General features: G+C 35.2%; 1 protein-coding gene across 1 annotated transcript in view; it reads right to left on the minus strand.

Moving 5' to 3' along the window:
* Positions 1-10,264: 10,264 nt before the first annotated feature.
* RpL18A (ribosomal protein L18A) overlaps positions 10,265-19,211 on the minus strand; it is a 74,423-nt gene continuing 65,476 nt past the window's right edge. The window contains exons 4-5 of the mRNA XM_090371557.1: positions 14,426-14,535; positions 10,265-10,434 (exon numbers count right to left, since the gene is read on the minus strand). Coding sequence (XP_090227683.1) covers positions 10,342-10,434; positions 14,426-14,535 — 203 coding nt within the window. The 3' untranslated portion in view covers positions 10,265-10,341. The remainder of the gene's footprint in view (positions 10,435-14,425; positions 14,536-19,211) is intronic.

The following is a 19,211-nucleotide window of genomic DNA, read 5'->3' on the forward strand; positions in this document are numbered from 1 at the left end:
GGTTGGAAAGTGCATACTTCATGGTCTGGGAGTGACCACAATGCTGTTTCTTTCACTTTGGGTTTTGGTCCATTTTCTCGAGGGTCGCGTGACTCACGACTTTCCAAGATATAGGACATACCAAGGTATACTTCTGGAAATCATTACTATCCAAAAGATAGGAGGACTTAAGATCTGGATGCAGATTCTCAGGTTATTGAGGTCCAAAAGTTAATTGTGATGCTTCTCTTCGAAAAAAGAATTGCAAGAAAACCTTTGTTCCATGGTGGTCGGTGGATTTGAGTGATCTCAGGAGAAATGTACAGAATTCGCGAAGGGATTTTCAAAGGGCAAAGAGAGGAAACAGAAAGTCTGGAGCATATCCATATGGCTGCCAGGTGAACGTATTTTAATACTATATATCAATTTAATACATACAATTTAATTTAGCGGAATTTTAAAATTCCGTTAAATTAAATCTCATCCCACCTTAATGCATTAACTTAACCTTTCCACCTTATATTTAGCCATCAGTCATTTCATAAAACTATTGCAGATTATATTCAAGGTGAGTACCGCACTTTAAGCATTTCGCTATTTTTATATTTATACTATATATCATGAAAAGAAAAATGCCTGGGACCCCCCTCGTAAATACTCCTATCAATAATTATCCTTGGGATTTACCCTACAAGTTAGACAAGTTTTATACGGGTGAAGTGTTCTCGTCTATTACATCTGGAGGCATGGAGACTATTTTCTGGAGGGAGTCAATAAATACTATATTAGCTAGCTTAATACATAGGAAGTCACAGTACCAGAAACTTGTAACGTATGAAGGAGAGGTTTTTAAAGAACCGTTTGTGAATGAAGAAAGTAATCAAACGATCCTTTCTATGAAAGACGGGAAATGTCCTGGCTTGGATTTGATCGAGGTTGCTATCCTTAAACGTGTCTGGAAGATGTGTCCGCAGGTCATTTGTAACTTGATGAATGCTTGTCTTAAAGAAGGTAGATTTCCGGTGTGGCAGATTGCAAATATGAAGTTATTGTTAAAAAACCCTTTGGAAAACAGTCTATCGTTCCTGGTCAATTGCTTTGTTACCCATATTGGGCAAAGCTCTTGTAAAACTTGTCTATAGATTTCAAACATATTACTCTGCTAAAGGTCTGAATGTCCATGTGCAGTTTGGATTCACTAAAGGCAAGTCGATTCTGGTTTCTATAAAGTTAACCATTGATTCTGTCTTCCTCTGGGCCCAAGTATCTCCTTGGCCTCTTTGCTGACTTCAGAGGGGCCTTTGACACTGTTTGAGCGCAAAGCGTCCTGACGAGGTTTAGGGAAGCCGGGGTCTCTCTTCCACTTTATCGTGTGGTTTCAGACTATTTTTGTGATAGGAATATTACCGTATCTTCGGGTTTTTGCAGGGTTCCCCATCCTGTGACCAGAGATTCGTTCTTGGTCCTGTTTACTGGAATGTGATCCTTGATGGGTGGCTTTCAGCCATTGCGATTATGAAAATTGCACACAAGGACTATCTAGTTGTTCTTGTTTTCGGCCAGTCCAGTCTTGAATTGGAAAATAGGACAAACTCCAGTTTGGAGGATTTGAACAATTGGTGCAAAATTCAGAAACTTCCAATTTCCATTCCAAAAACCAAACAGATGTTACTGAAGGGTTATCTTAACTAAATTCAGGCAATCAAAGTAATTTTGCTTGCCTGATTGATCAGGCAATCAAAATTACAGTACTAGATCATATAAATATTTAGGCATGATGATAGACGACAAATTTCATTTTGTTACTCATGTGAAGTAACAAAAAAATTAAGGCTGTTGTTGGAAAGATTATTAGAATTACAAAAAATGACTGGGGGGTTCAAACCCTCCAAGTTTTATTATACTAGTATATTTGTTACTATTATATGTTATGCAGCTAGTGCTTGGGGCTTCAGATTTAATGCCTGTGTAATTAAAAAACATCTACTGCAGGACCAAAGATTATTTCTACTGGCTGTCTCTCGTGCCTGTAGGGCTGTCTCAACTGTGGCCTTACAGGTTTTGTGTGTCAGGATCCCCATACAATATGAGGTTGTGTTACAATATTTCTTGTATCATGGACGCAAAATATTCCTGTGCAAGAGCCTATTAAGTCGATTTGAATCTTTCTGAAAAAGAAGATATTTCTAGGCTTAGACTGCAGTTTGTTAGGGACTGGCAGAATGATTGGCGTCTATCTGAACTTGGAAGAAATACTCACAGGTTTATGCCTAATGTAACAGAATTCAGTAAGCAACAGCTGACCTGGTTTTCTCCAGGTTTATATATATTTTTTGTTTCAAAAGGTCACGAAAGTTTAAATTCTAAGCTTTCTTCCTTTGGCCTATCAAACTCTCCTGTCATTGCAGTGCTCCAGAAACTGAGCACCTGATCTTTGACTGTGGGTCTTACGTGTATATAACTGAAGTGATATGTTTCATTTTCTTGTAAATAGAGACAATTACACGGCATTAGTGGAGTGTGCTGTTAAATTATTCAGAAGGAAGCATATTATTCATGGCGATCTCAATGACCATGGTCAATTTTACTGGATGTGTTATCTGTAATTTTTTGGAAATGTTGTCTACTTGAGAAAATTTATTGATTGATATTTAACATTTTTGTGTAAATATTTATACCGTAAGCTTTTGGATTTGAGATTGGAATCCTAGACAGGGTTTTATTGCTTGTGATCGGCTGATCAAGACACGTTTAAATTCTGAACTGAATTTAGACCCCATTGTAAATAGGTTAAATAATACATTACCTAGTGATGGTTCATGACTGGGTTTGGATGAAATTAATTTTGTCTTGGGATTCTGATAAAAAGTGCATGTTAACTGACAATGAATATCAGTTTCAGAATCTACAACTTGTTTTCAATTGTATATCATGGCCATCGGCAATAAAAACCTAATTGTCCTTTTCTTCTCCTGAGTTGGGAGGGTCTGGAATCATTTTGGTTGTAGAAATGTACTCTAATTTTGTTTTCTCTCGCTGTACTTGTGGGTGGGTATTGCTAACTCTTTACTAATATTAAATTGTAATTGCTTAAAACTTAACTTTTCTCTAGACATGATTTTATTTGTTTCCTTTACCTAATGTTAGGATTTAGGAAAAAGAATTGGTTTGTTAATGTCTCCCCAATAATTATGTTGTGGGATGGTCTAAAGGCAATGTACACTTTGTTAACTGATATTTGGTCTTAAGTTTAGTTTAGTATCTGTTCACTAATCTTTCTTAAATCTGTTGTACTTTTTTACTGTTACTCATTCTTCTAGGGCAGGGGTGGCCAACAAATCTATCGCGATCTACCAATAAATCGTGGCTTTAATTTCGGTCGACCACGACGAACTTTAAATATATATGTGCCCCACTGCATACAAATACGTTGAACCACTTGACCACTGTTGTCCCCGTGCAGCCGCTAGTCTTGTCTAGTGAAAATTCACGCAGTTACGTGTTGGAAAGCATAGCGTACGAGTCGAATTCTTATTTAGTTTACTTAATATTAATAACTGGACAGTACTTATTTAATTTAATACTTTTATTTAAAATGAATACTACGAAAAAGAGTAAATGTATCATTTTTCATCAAGAGTGGGAACTAGAATACTTTTTTGTAATGATAAAAGCAAAATGTTTGATTTGCAATGATTCCATGGCCAAAAAAGGAAATTTAGAAAGGCACCTCAACGAACTCCATGGGATTTTCTGCCTAATAGTGACCTTAGAAAAAAATGACAAATTAACCTTTTGGTTATCTGGTTTTTAGGAGCATTAGAAACTAAGGCCATATTGTGGTGGTCATTCTCTGACCTTTCTGCATCCTCCATATTTCATGGTAATGGGCTCGAACCCCAGTCTAATTAAGAAGCATGTGCTACACACTGCTGCTCCTACCCACCTGGCTAAGGTGCCTTAACCTTTTGGTAGCATCATATTTGGTTAAAAGAAGTGCAATACCAGGGAATCTCATTTTAAAGCAAAAACTGAGAACAAGCAATGTAATCCATCCTGGTTAGAGCAATCTACCAGCATAATCTGTGTATGACATCCCACTCATCTTTGGTTTAGAGCAGCGTTTCCCAACCGGGGTCCACAAGAAAAAAATTGTATTTCGGGGTCCATAATATGAGCTAAGGGGTTCGTGATAAAATATTATAAATAAAAATAATAATAATAAAATAAACTAATGTCATAGAAAGGTCCAGAAATTCACAGTTAGAAGATACTCTTATTTTCTGGAACCTTCTTTAGTTGACGCAAAAAAAAAATTTCTTTCCATAGAAAATTCTCGAAGAAAACATTTAAGCACCGACTATCTAAAAAGCCAGTCAGTCAGAGGCAGTCATTTCGTTCTATAGTGAGTAATCAGCATCGTTGTGGTGAAATCTATTGTGTGTTATTGAACGTTATTGTTCTAGTGAACTATATTTCCATTAGTACCTACAAGCATTTCCAACATTAAATATTTGACGTTAATAATATTTTTCCACATTACCCATGGCTCATGCAAAGAAGAAAACAAGACAATGTTTGACTGAATATCTGTCGTATGGTTTTATTGAATCACTAGAGAATATCACAAAACCAATCTGTCTTATATGTATGACTGTGCTGTCTAATGATACCATGAAGCCAAGCTTAGTCACCATTTGGAGACAAGGCACAGCAAAAAGAAAAATAAATCAGTGGAGTGTTTCCGAAAACCACGAGACAATTTTCAAGGAAGAAACAAATTGGATCAGATTTTTTGTAAACAAGCAAGCAAGCAATAAAGATAGCAGTTTATTAGCATCATATGAAATCAGCAAAATCTGGAAAGCCACATAGCATTGGTGAAACTGTAATCTTGCCTTTGATATCAGTTGTAATTTCAGCAATGTTAAACAAAAATGCACATGAAATTACCGATAACCTTCCTTTGAGCAATAACACAATATCCAGACGCATTGATGAATTGTCTGAAGAGGTAGAAAATCAACTTATTGCTCAATTATGAGTGAAACAGTTTGCAATGCAACTCGATGAATCAACTTTGATGGGCAATGAAGCACTTTTATTGGCATATGTAAGATGTATGGATGATAATCAACTCAGAGAGGAAATGCTTTTTGCAAGGTTCCTCAAAACAGATACTAAAGGTGAAACAATATTTAAGGAAGTCCAGTCTTATTTTAGAGAAAAAAAATATTCCACTCAAAAATTTAATAGCTTGTGCTACTGATGACACTCCTTCCATGGTTGGTAGGTACAGAGGGTTTATCACTTGTTTAAGAAATGCATTGCCAAAAGTATTTTGCATACATTGCGTGATTCACCGCCAACATCTGGTGGTGAAGAGATTGAGTGGACGTCTTCACGAAGCCTTAACTCTTGTAATAAAAGTTGTCAACCTCATTAAGGCTAATGCTCTTCAAGATCGTCTCTTTTGCAAATTTTGTGATGAAAATGAAGCATTTGACAGTCTTGTATTGCATACAGAGGTGCGATGGTTGTCTAAAGGCAATTGTCTTCGTCGTCCTTTGGGACAGTATTGTATCATTTCTAAACAAAAAGGAGATTGGAAAACAGACATATTTTACCCCCCAGATGTGTTTGAAAAACTGAATTCTCTTAATAAGTTGCAGCAAGGACATAACTGTGATTTAATATATAGCAAAGAAGCCATTAATGCATTCCTAGGAAAACTCAAATTGTACAGTCTTAATATCTCACGCTGTGCATTTGACCAGTTTCCAAACCTTGCTTCAGTCAGCAGTGAGTTAAAAGATGATGATTGTGTTGTGTATGTTGATCATTTAAAATTTAAAAAAAAAAAAAAAAAAAAAATTATGGAGACATGCAACTTGCATGTCTTCATAAATTTTTTTTGAAGTCAGTAGGTCTTTGAACCGAAGTTCGGTTCAAGGACCTACTAGAACTAAACATCCCAGATTGGGTGCTGATTCCATTTGAGGTAAATGTTGAAATTGATTTACAAGAGGAACTTGTTGAATTGCGGTCTGATGAGAGTCTGAAGTCTATTCAAAAAAGGAAAGCATGATGTATGGAAGAATAGTGACATTGCATGTAAATATCCACTTTATGGGAGAAAGCTAAAATGTAAGTCATTGTTTTCCCATCATCTTATCTTGTGGAATCTAGCTTTAGTCGTGTAACACAGTTGTTAACAAAAAATCATAATCGACTTGATATAGAGTAAAAACAGGTGATCTTCGTCTGACTCTCACAAAATTGGAGCCAGATATTAAAATGCTAATATCAAAACATCAGCCACAAGGATCTCATTAGTAGGGCCTATTTAATGGGATCCTATTTAACAGCCTTGGGAATAAATGTATATGTTGTTTGAAATAGTATTTTTAAAAATTTTTTTTTTACTAATTCTGTCATTACAAGTAAAAATGTTTCAGTTTTATCAATTAAAATTTTCAAAATTTGTAATTTACATTTTTTATATTATATTGGAATTGTTTAATTATTAGCTTTTACTTACCTACAAATAAATATTTCATTTAGGAATATTACATATGCGTATATGGGGGGCCACAAGCAAAAAAAAGGTTGGGAACCCTTGGTTTAGAGTATACAGATATTTATTATTATCAAATATGTCATAAGACAGTATGAATATAAATGTACCATTTTCAGCTATTTCTTTCTTTCTATTCCAAAAGAAACCTGTAAAAGCCAGAACACATCCCTTTCTTTTTGCATACCTGCTATAAGGTTACCATCCATGTAGCTGCCCATTACTTGTCTAGGGTTAATTTGTAAAATGTTGGATGATGGGGATCTCCTAATCATTACTCAATTACCATTGTGTGCAAAGCAAGCAATATAATTAATTACTATTTAATTATTTCGGTATACATAACACCAAGGACATACTGTAATAAGGAGTTTAATTTTGTAACAGAATTTTTTGTAGTCCTGTGATTTAAAAATACGTAAGTCCACAATTTCAGCTGTCGATTTATTCCTGTTTATCCACCAAAGTTAACATAAATCTTGAGGAGAGAAAATTATGTTTTATCAAACTGTAATAAGCACTCCATAACAGTATGTCTGTTGCAATGAGTAAGATTGTCTGCTAATAATAATAAAAAAAGCCTTTACAGTTAAGTTTGTCATTATTTTATGGCTTAAAAATTATTTATATTAAAGTACTGTTTTAATCCTTTACTCGATAGCGTCAGTGTCAACAACTAAACAATACATTAATTATTCCCAATTCAAAAAAGTATTATGGTAATATTTCATACAATTAATTTCCTATATGCAAGGTTACCTAAAGGTATCAGATTTTGAAATGATGTATGATCTCCTTTGCAATATGGCAGTAGTCTTCAATGAATATCTTTCATTCCATTTTACATAACAGAAATATTTGTTTTCAAGGAGATCAACTTTAAGTTGGCAAGGCATCATAGGTCCCTCCCATTCGTCCCAGAATGAATCTACTAGATTTTGGAATGCCATTTCAGGAGTTTTAATTTCATAACTGTAACATTCCCTCCAAACCAAGCTCCACACACAAATTTCTGATGGACATTTACTACCAAAAATGTGAAACACTATACCATTTTTACATCTTTGTTGGAAATTTTCAATGGAATGGGATTATCAAGGATACAAAACAATTATTCCAACTGTGAGGTAACATACCACAGAAAAGACTCAAAATGACTGCCATACTTCATATTTGAGATAATCCAGTTTCCAAATTGGCACCACACCCAAGTGCAATGTAATAGGAAAACTATGCATAAGTTCCTCTGTGACATCACTGCATCTATCACTATCCATTAACTTTCATGATGAATTTTGCAGACAGCAGTTTGTCCTCAGGACCATATAATGTTCTATGTCATGCATGTGACTACTTCCTAGTTTCACGGGCATGTTAAGCAACTCCAGTTGTGGTTTTTCTGGATGATATCAGCAATTGTTCCTCCAAATGTTAGAGACAAGTCTGGTCTAGCAGCACAGTCTGCAACACAAGAACCCTCACTATACTCAATGATCTTCCCTTTAATCTCCCTGATTTTGGGCGAACTGTTATCGGCAAGTCTTCATTATCCAGAACATGCCTTATCATAGATGATATATGTTCAAATATTTGATACTGTGCTTGCTGTTTCTGGACTACCCTGATATCTTTGTCATGCAGAAATAGCAATGGTCAATGTGGCTGTGTATTTCTCACACCACAATAGGTACATCAAAACGCATACTTTTAATGTTCCCAGATTTGTATTGCAGATAGTACAACATACTGCATGTGAAGCCCAAGTTTTGTCCTGATCACCAAACTTGCAACCAAAGTAAAAAGAATATTCTTGTAATACTGTAGATTTTCTTCCCGAGTTTTTGTTGTAAACCATCTCCACGCATAGCAGAAAATATCAGGGTGATTCAGATACTTCTTTTGCTTCTGTTTAAACATTTTAACAATACTAAGAATGCTAAGCAAAACACAGAAGAAACAAACAATATGCAATCAATACACACATAAACACCCCTGACTACAAATGTCTTTTTGTTAGTTACTTTGAGAGAGGTAGAAGACAGACAAGTCTGACCAATAAATACCCTTGGACGTTACTACTATCTCTGAGTACAAACATTATTATTTGAACAGAATACAGAAGATTATTTACTTCTCTAAATTGTTGATAAATATACATATTATGGGTAGCCAGAAAATACTCTGTATACAGAACTGTGAAATTTTAAGGATTATTTAAAAATTGACTGAAAACACTGATATACAGGGTGTCTCAAAAGCCACTGCATATTTTGGTGTAATAGTGTGTTTTCAAATAAATTTCATTACAATAAGTATATTTATTCTTTTTTATATAAAAAAAGTATTTGTAATGTGTTAGAGATGTTATTATAATTTTTTAATGTTTTTTTTTCAGACCCATAATTCATGATGAATGTTCAAAGAGAAAATCTTTGTTGTAACAACCTGCATCAAAGGAATGAAGTTTTGTGAAATTAGGGAAAGATTTTCAAGATTTCATAGTCCAGTCCTACAGACAATGCAATTCGTGCACTGGTGAATAAGTTTTAAAGAACTGAGTCTGTGCGTGACGAGGAGAGATGTGGATGCCCAAGGACAGCACGAGAAAGCATTGAATCAATTTGTAAAATGTTCGAAGAGGTCCCAAATTTCTCAGTTAGGGAGGGATCTCGAATACCGAACATACCCAAGACATTGGTTAAGAGAATTTTGCATTCAGCACTGATGAAAAAGCCCTGCCATATCCAAGTGTTGCAACGAAGATTTTCCACGTTGAGCGACAATGTGTGCAGAACTTGATTAATCCAAAATAACAGTTAATGGACCACAAGTGTGAAAAGTTGCCTCACCACTGAACAAGATGAGGTGACTTTTCACACTTGTGGTTAAATCAACATCGGTCAAACATCGCCACAACTGTCATATCTGGGTTTCCCAAAAACCATCAGAGTTCACAGAATAGCAAAAAGATTCCCCTACAATAAATGTGTAGCTTGGGATGATGAAATCAAAAATTTATTGACCTTACTTTTTTGCAGATGCAGCAGTCACAGGAACTGTGTACCTTGATATGCTTCAGTAGTTTCTCGAACCCAAACTTCTTAATGATGGTGTTATTTCAAGTGTAGTGTTTCAGGAGGATGGGGCACCATGTCATTATGCTTGAATTGTCCAGGAATACCTCAACAGGCACTTTCTGAATCGGTGGATAGGGTGTGGAGGACCTAGACCTTAGGTGGCACGTGGCACGTTCTCTGGGTTTTTTCTTGGGGTTTCATAAAATCAAAGGTTTATCACACAAAGATTCAAGATTTACCTGATCTTAGACACCCCATTCAGAAGGCAGAACAGGAAACTAACCCCAAATGCTTGCAAATGTGTACTGCAACACGGCTAAGTGATTTGAAATTTGCAGGGACACTGCTGGGGAACATGTGGAAAGCAGCAATTAAATTCTTGACCTTTGTATATAATAATTTATTTTAAGATTCAAACTTGGATATTGTATAAAAATAAATTTATTATCACGCTATTAAGTCATTGGTCTCAAATTCATCGGATTTCGCTAAAATACACAGTGACTTTTGGGACACCCTATATTTGGAAGTAAAAATCATGTTGGATAATGTTATAGTTTATATATGCTGTCACTGTTAGTGATTCTTTCAAGGAAATAAAGAAATAAAAAAAATTCTTATTATTCAGCTGTTCATGAACACTAAGATTTTTTTCCCTTTAATTAAGATATACAGGTCTCTGACAGACCATACACCTAGCAAACCAGTTTAGAACTTCGCACTTGGTCTAACCGTAGTGAAGCGTGGCTTGTGAAACTTGCGGTTAATACGAGTGGGAAGTGGGAACTTGATCTTGCTATCCTAAAAATAGAAAATAATAAAATGAAACAATGATGAGAATAAATTCCATAATCAATAAATGTAGTGATCATTCATTCTCAACAACCAAAGGCTGCAGAAAAGTCGACTGATCACATTAATATTTGCACATTCTTCTTGCATAGTTACATCAGTAAGAATGCAAAGGGATGGTGCAATATCTTGAATATCCTGTAAATCTTTCAAATTCATAAAAAATGGCCATAATAAAAAGCAAAAGTTACAGCAATTCATTAATGGGGAAGCTACAAGGCAGCTGCTGCTGTACATATTTAAAATGCACTTTTAGAAAATCAAGATTGCTTTTTAAGCATATCACAAGTAGTCCAAAAGAAACTGCATTTCAAAAATTTATTTTCAGGTAAAACAATATAGGCAGCCTTGAGGAATGCATTCTCCGTATTACTCAGACATAAAGATCCCATAGTCACGAGCATCAGTACCAAGTCACCATTGAAGTTTGCTTGCTCTTGGGATACTGCCTAACATTTGGTTATAACAATGTTAGTCAAACAAATCTCCCAAGCCCTTAATAAACTTTTGTGAAGTACACAATCTGACTATTTGGATATATCAGGGTTGCTGTAGTCACACACACTGAGCAATTTTGAGCCCATATCTTTTCACAATATACACTGGTTTTCAAAGAAAATGCATCACCCCTTAAAATTGTAATTGTCGTCCAAATAACGTACAGCAATATTTCTTACAGATTGCATCAGCACTTACTTTCAGCTATATAAGCACGCTCTGCAAGAGTTGCAGTCATTCCTTGCTTGTGTCAGGATGGTCAGTTACGTGCAGTTGACACCACAAAGAAAGAGTGCTATTGCTGCTTTACGCGAGGAAGGATGTTCTTCCCGTCATATTGCTTATAGTGTGTCTTAGTATCAGGCGACTGACTGTCTTGTAATCAAATTTCTTTCCAAACTCAAGAATACTAGTTCTCTTGGTACAAAAAAAAAACAAACCTGGATGCAATCGAGTCTCTACGGCAAAACAGGACTGTGTTTTGAAGCACTTATGGACTAAAAACTGTAAAGCTTCTTTTTCTGAGTTGAAAAGAGAATGGGAAGAACATACAGGAGTGGTAGCAAGTGCAGTAACATTCAGAAGATGCCTCTTCAAAAATGGACTTGTAGCCTGTTGTCCCTAAGATGCCCCTCCTCACCCAAAAATGAAAAAGGCTCGATTAATTTGGTGTAAGGAGCATGTTAAAATGGACCCCCAAGCAGTGGAAATCGGTTATTTTCTCGGATGGGAAGCAATTCAACTGCATGACTCTGATGGGAGACAAACGATTCACTCTAGACATGGTGAAGAATACCATCTAGACTGTATAGTGTCTACAGTGAAATTCTCTACCAGCCAAATGATGTATGGGGGGGTGCATTTTGTATTCCGGGTGGAGTAGATCACCTGCAGTTTATAAAAGGCTATATTGGAAGGCAAATTGCTGCCAACCATTAGAGAGCATTTCAACCCGCCAAGTAACTGCATCTTTCAGGACGACTCTGCTCCTTGTTATTGGGCGAAAAGTGTAAGCAGGCACTTTTGTAGTTACTTTAGCTTTATTACTTTATTTCTGTATTAGAGGTTTGACAGTAATGTGTTTATATTTGTTAAAGGTGAAAAAAATGGTTCGAAGAATGGTCCATTACAACTGTTAGCTGGCCAGGAAACAGCCTGGACCTGAATCCTATAGAGAACTATTGGCATCTTGGGAATATGCGGTTGCCAGAAAGAAACAAGACCCTTCGTGAACTTCAGGAAGCCATAATTCGTGTTTGAAACCACAAATTATCAGTTGATTATCTTCAGAAACTGATCTTGTCAATGCCTTGACGGTGGGCTGCTGTCATCAGGGCCAGAGGAGATGCAACTAAATACAGTGGATTCTGGTTATTTGAGCCACCAGTTAATCGGGGCAGCCGTTTATTTGGGACAAATCTTAAAAAAACAGAAACCCATCGAGAAAATAGCCAGGGTTTACTTCGCTTCATTGGGACAGCATGCTGTTTAATCGGGGCACGAGACTGCAGCACTGGAGATTACCCTACAATTGTCTCCGACGGTACCACATGGTTCGGTCAAAATTCTGGAGGTCACAACCATAAAACAATTAGCAGTCACCTGTTTATTGGGCTTTTATGTTAGTGAAATTATCGTAAACGGACAGTAAACCCGACCTTACTGAATTTACGATAATACCGACAGCTGGAATTCTATGGGTTATTAAGGTGAAATCTTCAATCATATATAAAAAAAAATTAATTTTCAGATCTCTTCATTGCTATTTTTAAAGCTTTGTAACTCGTTACTCCGTTCTCACTTGCAATTTGTGTGTGCCAAGTTCTTTGTTATTGATTGCTTATCTTTTTAATGTTTTAAATTTTAACCCCCACCCACAAATGTCAGTGAACAGAAATGTCAACTAGTTAGTATGTACATATTACAGTACGTATTAATTATTCCGATTATCAAGTATCATTTAATTTTTTAATTGGTAAGTTAATAAAGGATAAATTTGTGCTTAATATATCTTTGCTTTTATAGCTTGTGGATAATATTCCTCCTATTTTCGCTAATTAGAATCACTGTTTAATAGAATTAAAATTCAATTCACAAATGTGATCACAATGACCGGCGCTTACTGCACACCATACAGTGAACGGTACTTTATTATGTCGAGTTCGTAGTAATGTGATTTGATTGTACAATGAAGCAATCGTAAAGGGGGGGGGGAGACATTGTATTTTTAACTATTTACATGAAACTTCGGATAATTGGGGTAGCCGCTTAATCGGGCCAAAATGCACTAGTCCCGATATGTCCCAAATAACGGAATGGACTGTATTAGTTTGCACCTGGTGATCTTTTCATTTTGTTTCCCATTTAAAATGATAAACTGAAGCAAATTGAGGGCTTCTGATAACATTCCAACCACAATTATCGTGTTTGCCAAAACTGTTGTATAAAGGTTGCAAATGCTCATTTTTGAATATTCTGAGAGCATGCGTCAAATATTATGTGTTAGCTTTGCTTTAACTATTAATAAATATCTTTTGTTTATATTTCTATTTGTGATGCTAGTCATTAATGTAACATATCATCGCGAAAAAGGCCACTGTTTCTGTGTAGAAACAGTGGCCTGTTGAGACACAGAAACACAATGTAAACAAAAATTAATTCTTTGTATCTTCCTTGGAGATGTTGTTTTATTACATCTGTATCTGCACAAGTGTGTATTCACTGGCTGAAAAGCTAAGAATAACTCAAATAGGTAGTCTATTTAGTTTACTGTACAAAGTGTTTTGTCTTTATTATTACCAATATAAAATAGGTTCCTGTTTTGATTAATACTGTTCTGTTTATTCCTTTACTTATTTGATAAAACATTAATACATGTATACATGAAAAGGTGTGAAATTTTACCCCTTGACAGTTTTTTGTTGAAAATAATGTGGAAAAAACATTTTTGAATTTTCCAAGTTTTCATTAAAAAATCATATTTAATAAATATTGCAATCTATTAGTAGAGGGCCGAACACTGGTGTACTCCAAACAAAATTCAAAAACCTTTTCCAGAAATGACAAGCAAAGCTGGGCCTGTCATGTACCACACAATTTTGTTTATGATCAGAGGTGCAACGACTGCTGTGTTAAAAAGATAACATTAAACAAAGCACCACAACTAATTTTTCTTTAAAAAAAAAAAAATATTCAGTAACCAAATCCTTATGTCTAGGTAGATCATAGTGTCCACACTTTAAATATTATTCGTAACAAAACAAATTTTAGCATACTGTGCGTACAAAAAAATAAAATAAAATAAAAAAATAATGGAGTGTACAATATGTACAGCAGAGTAACCAAAATTAACACAGAAGAAATTGTCACTTAAGCATTACATTTCAGAATGTGGCCACTAAAGCTATTGGTTTAAGATTAAATATATCAAAAATTAACTTACATGAAACTGTTTTATGTGAGGCCGTCTGCACTTTGATGCAGGAATTTCTTCCACCCTCATTATCTGAATAGAATCAGCACGTGCACGATGTCGAGCTCCCATATCACGATCTAATTAAAACAGGGGTTTTAAAAGAATGAAGTAAAAAGACTAATAAATACAAAAACTAATAAAAACATTTTAAACTTTATGCCACTTGACAAACTGGCTATCAATTTAAAAGGCAATAAAAAGAATTATATTCATAAACACTCACTTCAAAGTGTAAAAATTTTAAAGTATCATCATACAGTGCCAGTGAGACATCCATATTATATAGACCAAACATCTAATAACTTCCAGGTGCTGAGTGAAAAACACCTACTGGCTCCTGACAATACTTGGTCACAATAAAGGCAAAGAGAAAAAAAATATTCATAATGCTCGTGTGTATTTTCTAAGCATGCACGACTTCCCCTTGTATACTGTATTGTGGTACAGTCTGATCAATATCCAGAGTGTATAAATAATTCAGTGTGAAGATTCTTTACTGATACTTCAAAAATCAACCTGAAGGGGATTTTGCTATGCAGTGGAGAATGTATTGCCTTCTATTTCTATTGTCAATTCCGTGCAATTAAAAGGAAGCAACTTTTTCTTTTATCTCTCCTTTTTTTTTTTTTTTTTTTTTTTTTGACAGTATTACAAAATTTCCTTACTTTTTCTATTAAGTCATCCAAAGTTTGTGGCAACACAAACAAGGCAGCTGATGAAAATATTTCACTGTATATATCTCCAAGAATGGAATGATGGCTTAGATAATATTCAACAGTATTGGGAAAACTTTCAGCTAATGAAAAACAAAGCGATTGTTGGCAACATGGAAATACCTTTTTTTAATCTCAGTTGTGATGTTTCATTTTTTCTAAATGGGACCTGTTTAAAAAAGGATGATATACAGTGGAACTTCTCTATTACGAACTTCTATTTAACGAATTTCTCTATATTACGAATTTTTTCGCAAAACATTGCACCTTGAAATGAAATTACATGTAAAATTAACCCCATATAACAAAGTGTTAGTCTCTCTATTAACGAATTTTTAAAAAAATTAGTGAAAGCATTTTTGAAGATTTTCAAGCATTTACTGCTAAACAGCCGCTCAAATATACTGCCTCCTTCCCTCCGAAATTTTGCATTAGCATCAAATTAAATAATCATCCTTTTAGTGAACACTTGTGGCCGTTGATGCCCGTAGGGAGGGTCTTTGTTTCATTTTTGTTAGTTATTAAACCAAATGGGTTTTCTTAAAAGTGGTCGTAAACTTTATAATAAATAGGGTAGATATGTAAATTGATGTTGGCTCAGGGGAAAACAAAATTCATTGCGGTAATCCTTTAGCATGCTGCGGCAGCAATACATAGAATGCTACCATAGTTGGTTTGTAGTAACGCCTGAGTGACATTTGCTTCTCACCTCAACTGTACCACGTGACCTTCCTGTCAATCACTATATGATATGTCCGTTCTTGTCTAACTGGGCTCCCAGTAGATTGTTTTCATGATTTTTTTTTTTTAAATTTATTTATTTCGTTTGTCATCAATCACATAGGCTATATGCGCTTGTATTTTTATTTTTTTTTTTTTTCTTTCTGAAAAGTAACATACAGTATACGTTAATCATACATTTTCTTCAAAGTGAGTGATACTGTTGAATTGGCAAGCGAACGACACTGAGTAGGTAGGTGGTACAGTACTAACAATTCACTATATGGCCGGCGCAGCGAAGTTTGTGGTGTATGTATCGGCAAGAGCTGCAGTCCAGTAATTTTTACAATTGCGAAAACAATGTCGAAGAGAAAGTGTTTAAGTATTAATGATAAAGCAAAGATTGTTATGATATTGACCAGGGTTTTAAGAAAAAAGATGTTGCGGAGAAATATGGCATATCTGCAAGCCGTTTATCTATGATTTAAAAAAAAAATCGAGAATCAATTTTAAATGCAATTGAAGGAGGAGCAGACAAGAAGTGAATTAAGTTGTGTATATACGAAGATGTTGATAAAGCTGTTCTAAAATGGGTGCAAATGATACGTGAAAAGAATATCCCAATATCGGGCCTAATAATTAAGCAACAAGCTCTGAAATTTGCACAGTCCCTTGAATATACAGAATTTAATGCGGGCACTGGGTGGCTAGATAAATTTAAGAAGAGCCATAGAATTTTGGAAAAGGTTATTTGTGGAGAAAGTGTTAATGTAAGCGAAGAAGATTGCAACAGTTTTTAATGCTGACGAAATGGGTTTATTCTTTAAATGTTTACCAAATAGAACACTTGCTTTTAAGGATGATAAATGTTTTGGTGGAAAACAAAGCAAAGAAAGAATCACTATGCTAGTTGGAGCAAATATGACAGGAAGTGAAAAATTAAGACTTTTAGTCATCGGAATATCAAAAAACCAAAGATGTTTTAGAGGCACAAAATCTTTGGAAGTTGACTACACCTTTTAATAAAAAAGCATGGATGACAAGTGATATTTTTGAAGGATGGATATTAAAACTAGACAAGCGTATAACAAAATAAATCGTGTTGGCTGACAATTGTCCGGCACGTCCTGCCAAACAAAAGTGCGAAGTTGTTTTTACCACCAAACGACCAGGGCATTATTAAAAATTTTAAATTTCATTATTGAAAGAGAATAATAATGAAGATTGTCAATGCGTTATCAGAAAATAGAAACCTGGAGGTTACAATTAACCTTAGAGATTGCATCTCTGAACTGGCAAAAGTTTGGACAAACGATGCCACTGAATGCACTATTCAAAATTGTTTTTCGAAAGCGGGATTTGCATTGAATACAGAAGTTGAACGACTGGATGAACAAGATGAACTGCCCCTTTCACAACTGAAAAACTTTTGGACATTATTAGAATCGTCTGGAAACATCGAAAATGAAATAACACTGGATAGTTATGTTTATGTAGATCACAGCAAAATATCCAAATGAAGATGAAATACTGCTGAACAGTGTTAGACGCGACCATGATCACGAAGAAATTAACGATGACGCATCAGAACAACCCGTAGAAAAGCTAACTCACGAAGAAATGATTAACGCTTTTAAAACGGTTCATATGGGTCTACAGTTTTGTGAAATACTTTTACTGATAATGTTTTTAATTGTACTGTGCAAACAAAAATTACAGATTTTTTAATTTGTGATATTTACCGGCGAAAATTGTGCAAATGTAATTTAAATAAGTATGTTTTTGAAATAAAATACATTAAAAATAAATGTAGATTTGTTTTCACTTTCTAATTAGATAACAATTTCTAATAAAAAAGATATTCTCTGTATAACGAAATTTCTCTATAATGAATGTTTTCGCCGGATTTATCGAATTCGTTATAGGGAAGTTCGACTGTATATATTTTTACAATATACCTTTATTAATCAGCATATTTTGACAATTCTTTTCATATTACTCCACATTTGATGAAATGCACTTATCGCAACATCTCTGTCATTCTTCAAAAATGTATGCCATTTTTTGACGTGCATTTGATAATTGCCTCCGATGTCCTTAATTTCGTCTGATGACTGGAAACATTTCCCTCACAGAGCCTTTAACTTTGAAATTTAAAAAAATATATATCTCAGGTTGCAAGGTCAATGCTATAGGGAAGATGAGCAACACATTTGACATTAATGTTGGCTAAGTACTTGATGACAGTATGAACAATATAGGGTCTCACATTGTCATGATGCAGCACCTACCCACCTGCATGCAGTTGTAGTTGTTTGCAATGAATATGATCCACAAAGTGTGCAGTACAGTTCTTTAGTTAGATCCTGTAACAGTGGCACAAAATGCTGGTAAACCATCTCTTGAATGTCAAAAATAGAAATGAGCATAACCTTTCCTGCAGAAGCCACAACTTTTGCTTTTTTTGGTGTTGCCGATGCAGACATCCAAACAGAGCTTTGTTGCTTACTCTCTGGGACAAAATGAAACCATGTCTGCTATTATCACCTTGTGCAGAACCTCACACCACCTCCAGTAACCACCATTGCAGTTCATAAAAAACATCCATGCGAACTTGCTGTTGCTCAGATGTGAGTAGTCTTTGAACTCAGCATACACAAACACAGGTCACATGCAAATAGTCATGGAAATACCATGCGTGCTTCCTACTGATATTCTCACATCTCTACTAGTTGCCTTACTGTTATAAGCCAATCTTCTCTCGCAGTTACAGAAGTCACAGTTTATGGTTTCTGTGGTGACTGCAGTGGTTGGAGCTCCAGGACCACCAATTTTTGTGAATGACTCAAGTCCATCCTTAAACACTCTAAATCACCGACGAGCTGTGCTATATGGAAGCACAGATTCACCATAAGCCTCTCTCAACACGAAACTGAACAGGCATAAACTTAACTGACTGCCAAGGTCATGGCCATGCAGACAAGTCAACTGTGCAGTTGCTATGTGCTTATCTGTTGCTATGTGCATATATGGTTTGGTCTTAAATTTCACAGCTCAGCTAGAAATAGCATGCAGTACAATTGTTTGTGAAAAATTATAATCTTTATTCTTTATTGAACAGCTCCCATATATCCACCTCGACTACTTTCTTAAGAACCTTAGTACAAGAAACTTGTACTAAGATTCTTAAGAACAACAATGCCAGGTAGGCACAGAATAAGGCAATGATATACCTGCCAACTTTCAGAAAACAATAAATCAGTAAACTACTGAGGCACCACTCGGGATGAAGGGTCTGTAGTCACGAATGGTCGTTAGTG

This window comes from Mastigoproctus giganteus, chromosome 4 (assembly GCF_048544385.1).
Source record: "Mastigoproctus giganteus isolate SK-2022 chromosome 4, ASM4854438v1, whole genome shotgun sequence".
NCBI lineage: Eukaryota > Metazoa > Arthropoda > Arachnida > Uropygi > Thelyphonidae > Mastigoproctus > Mastigoproctus giganteus.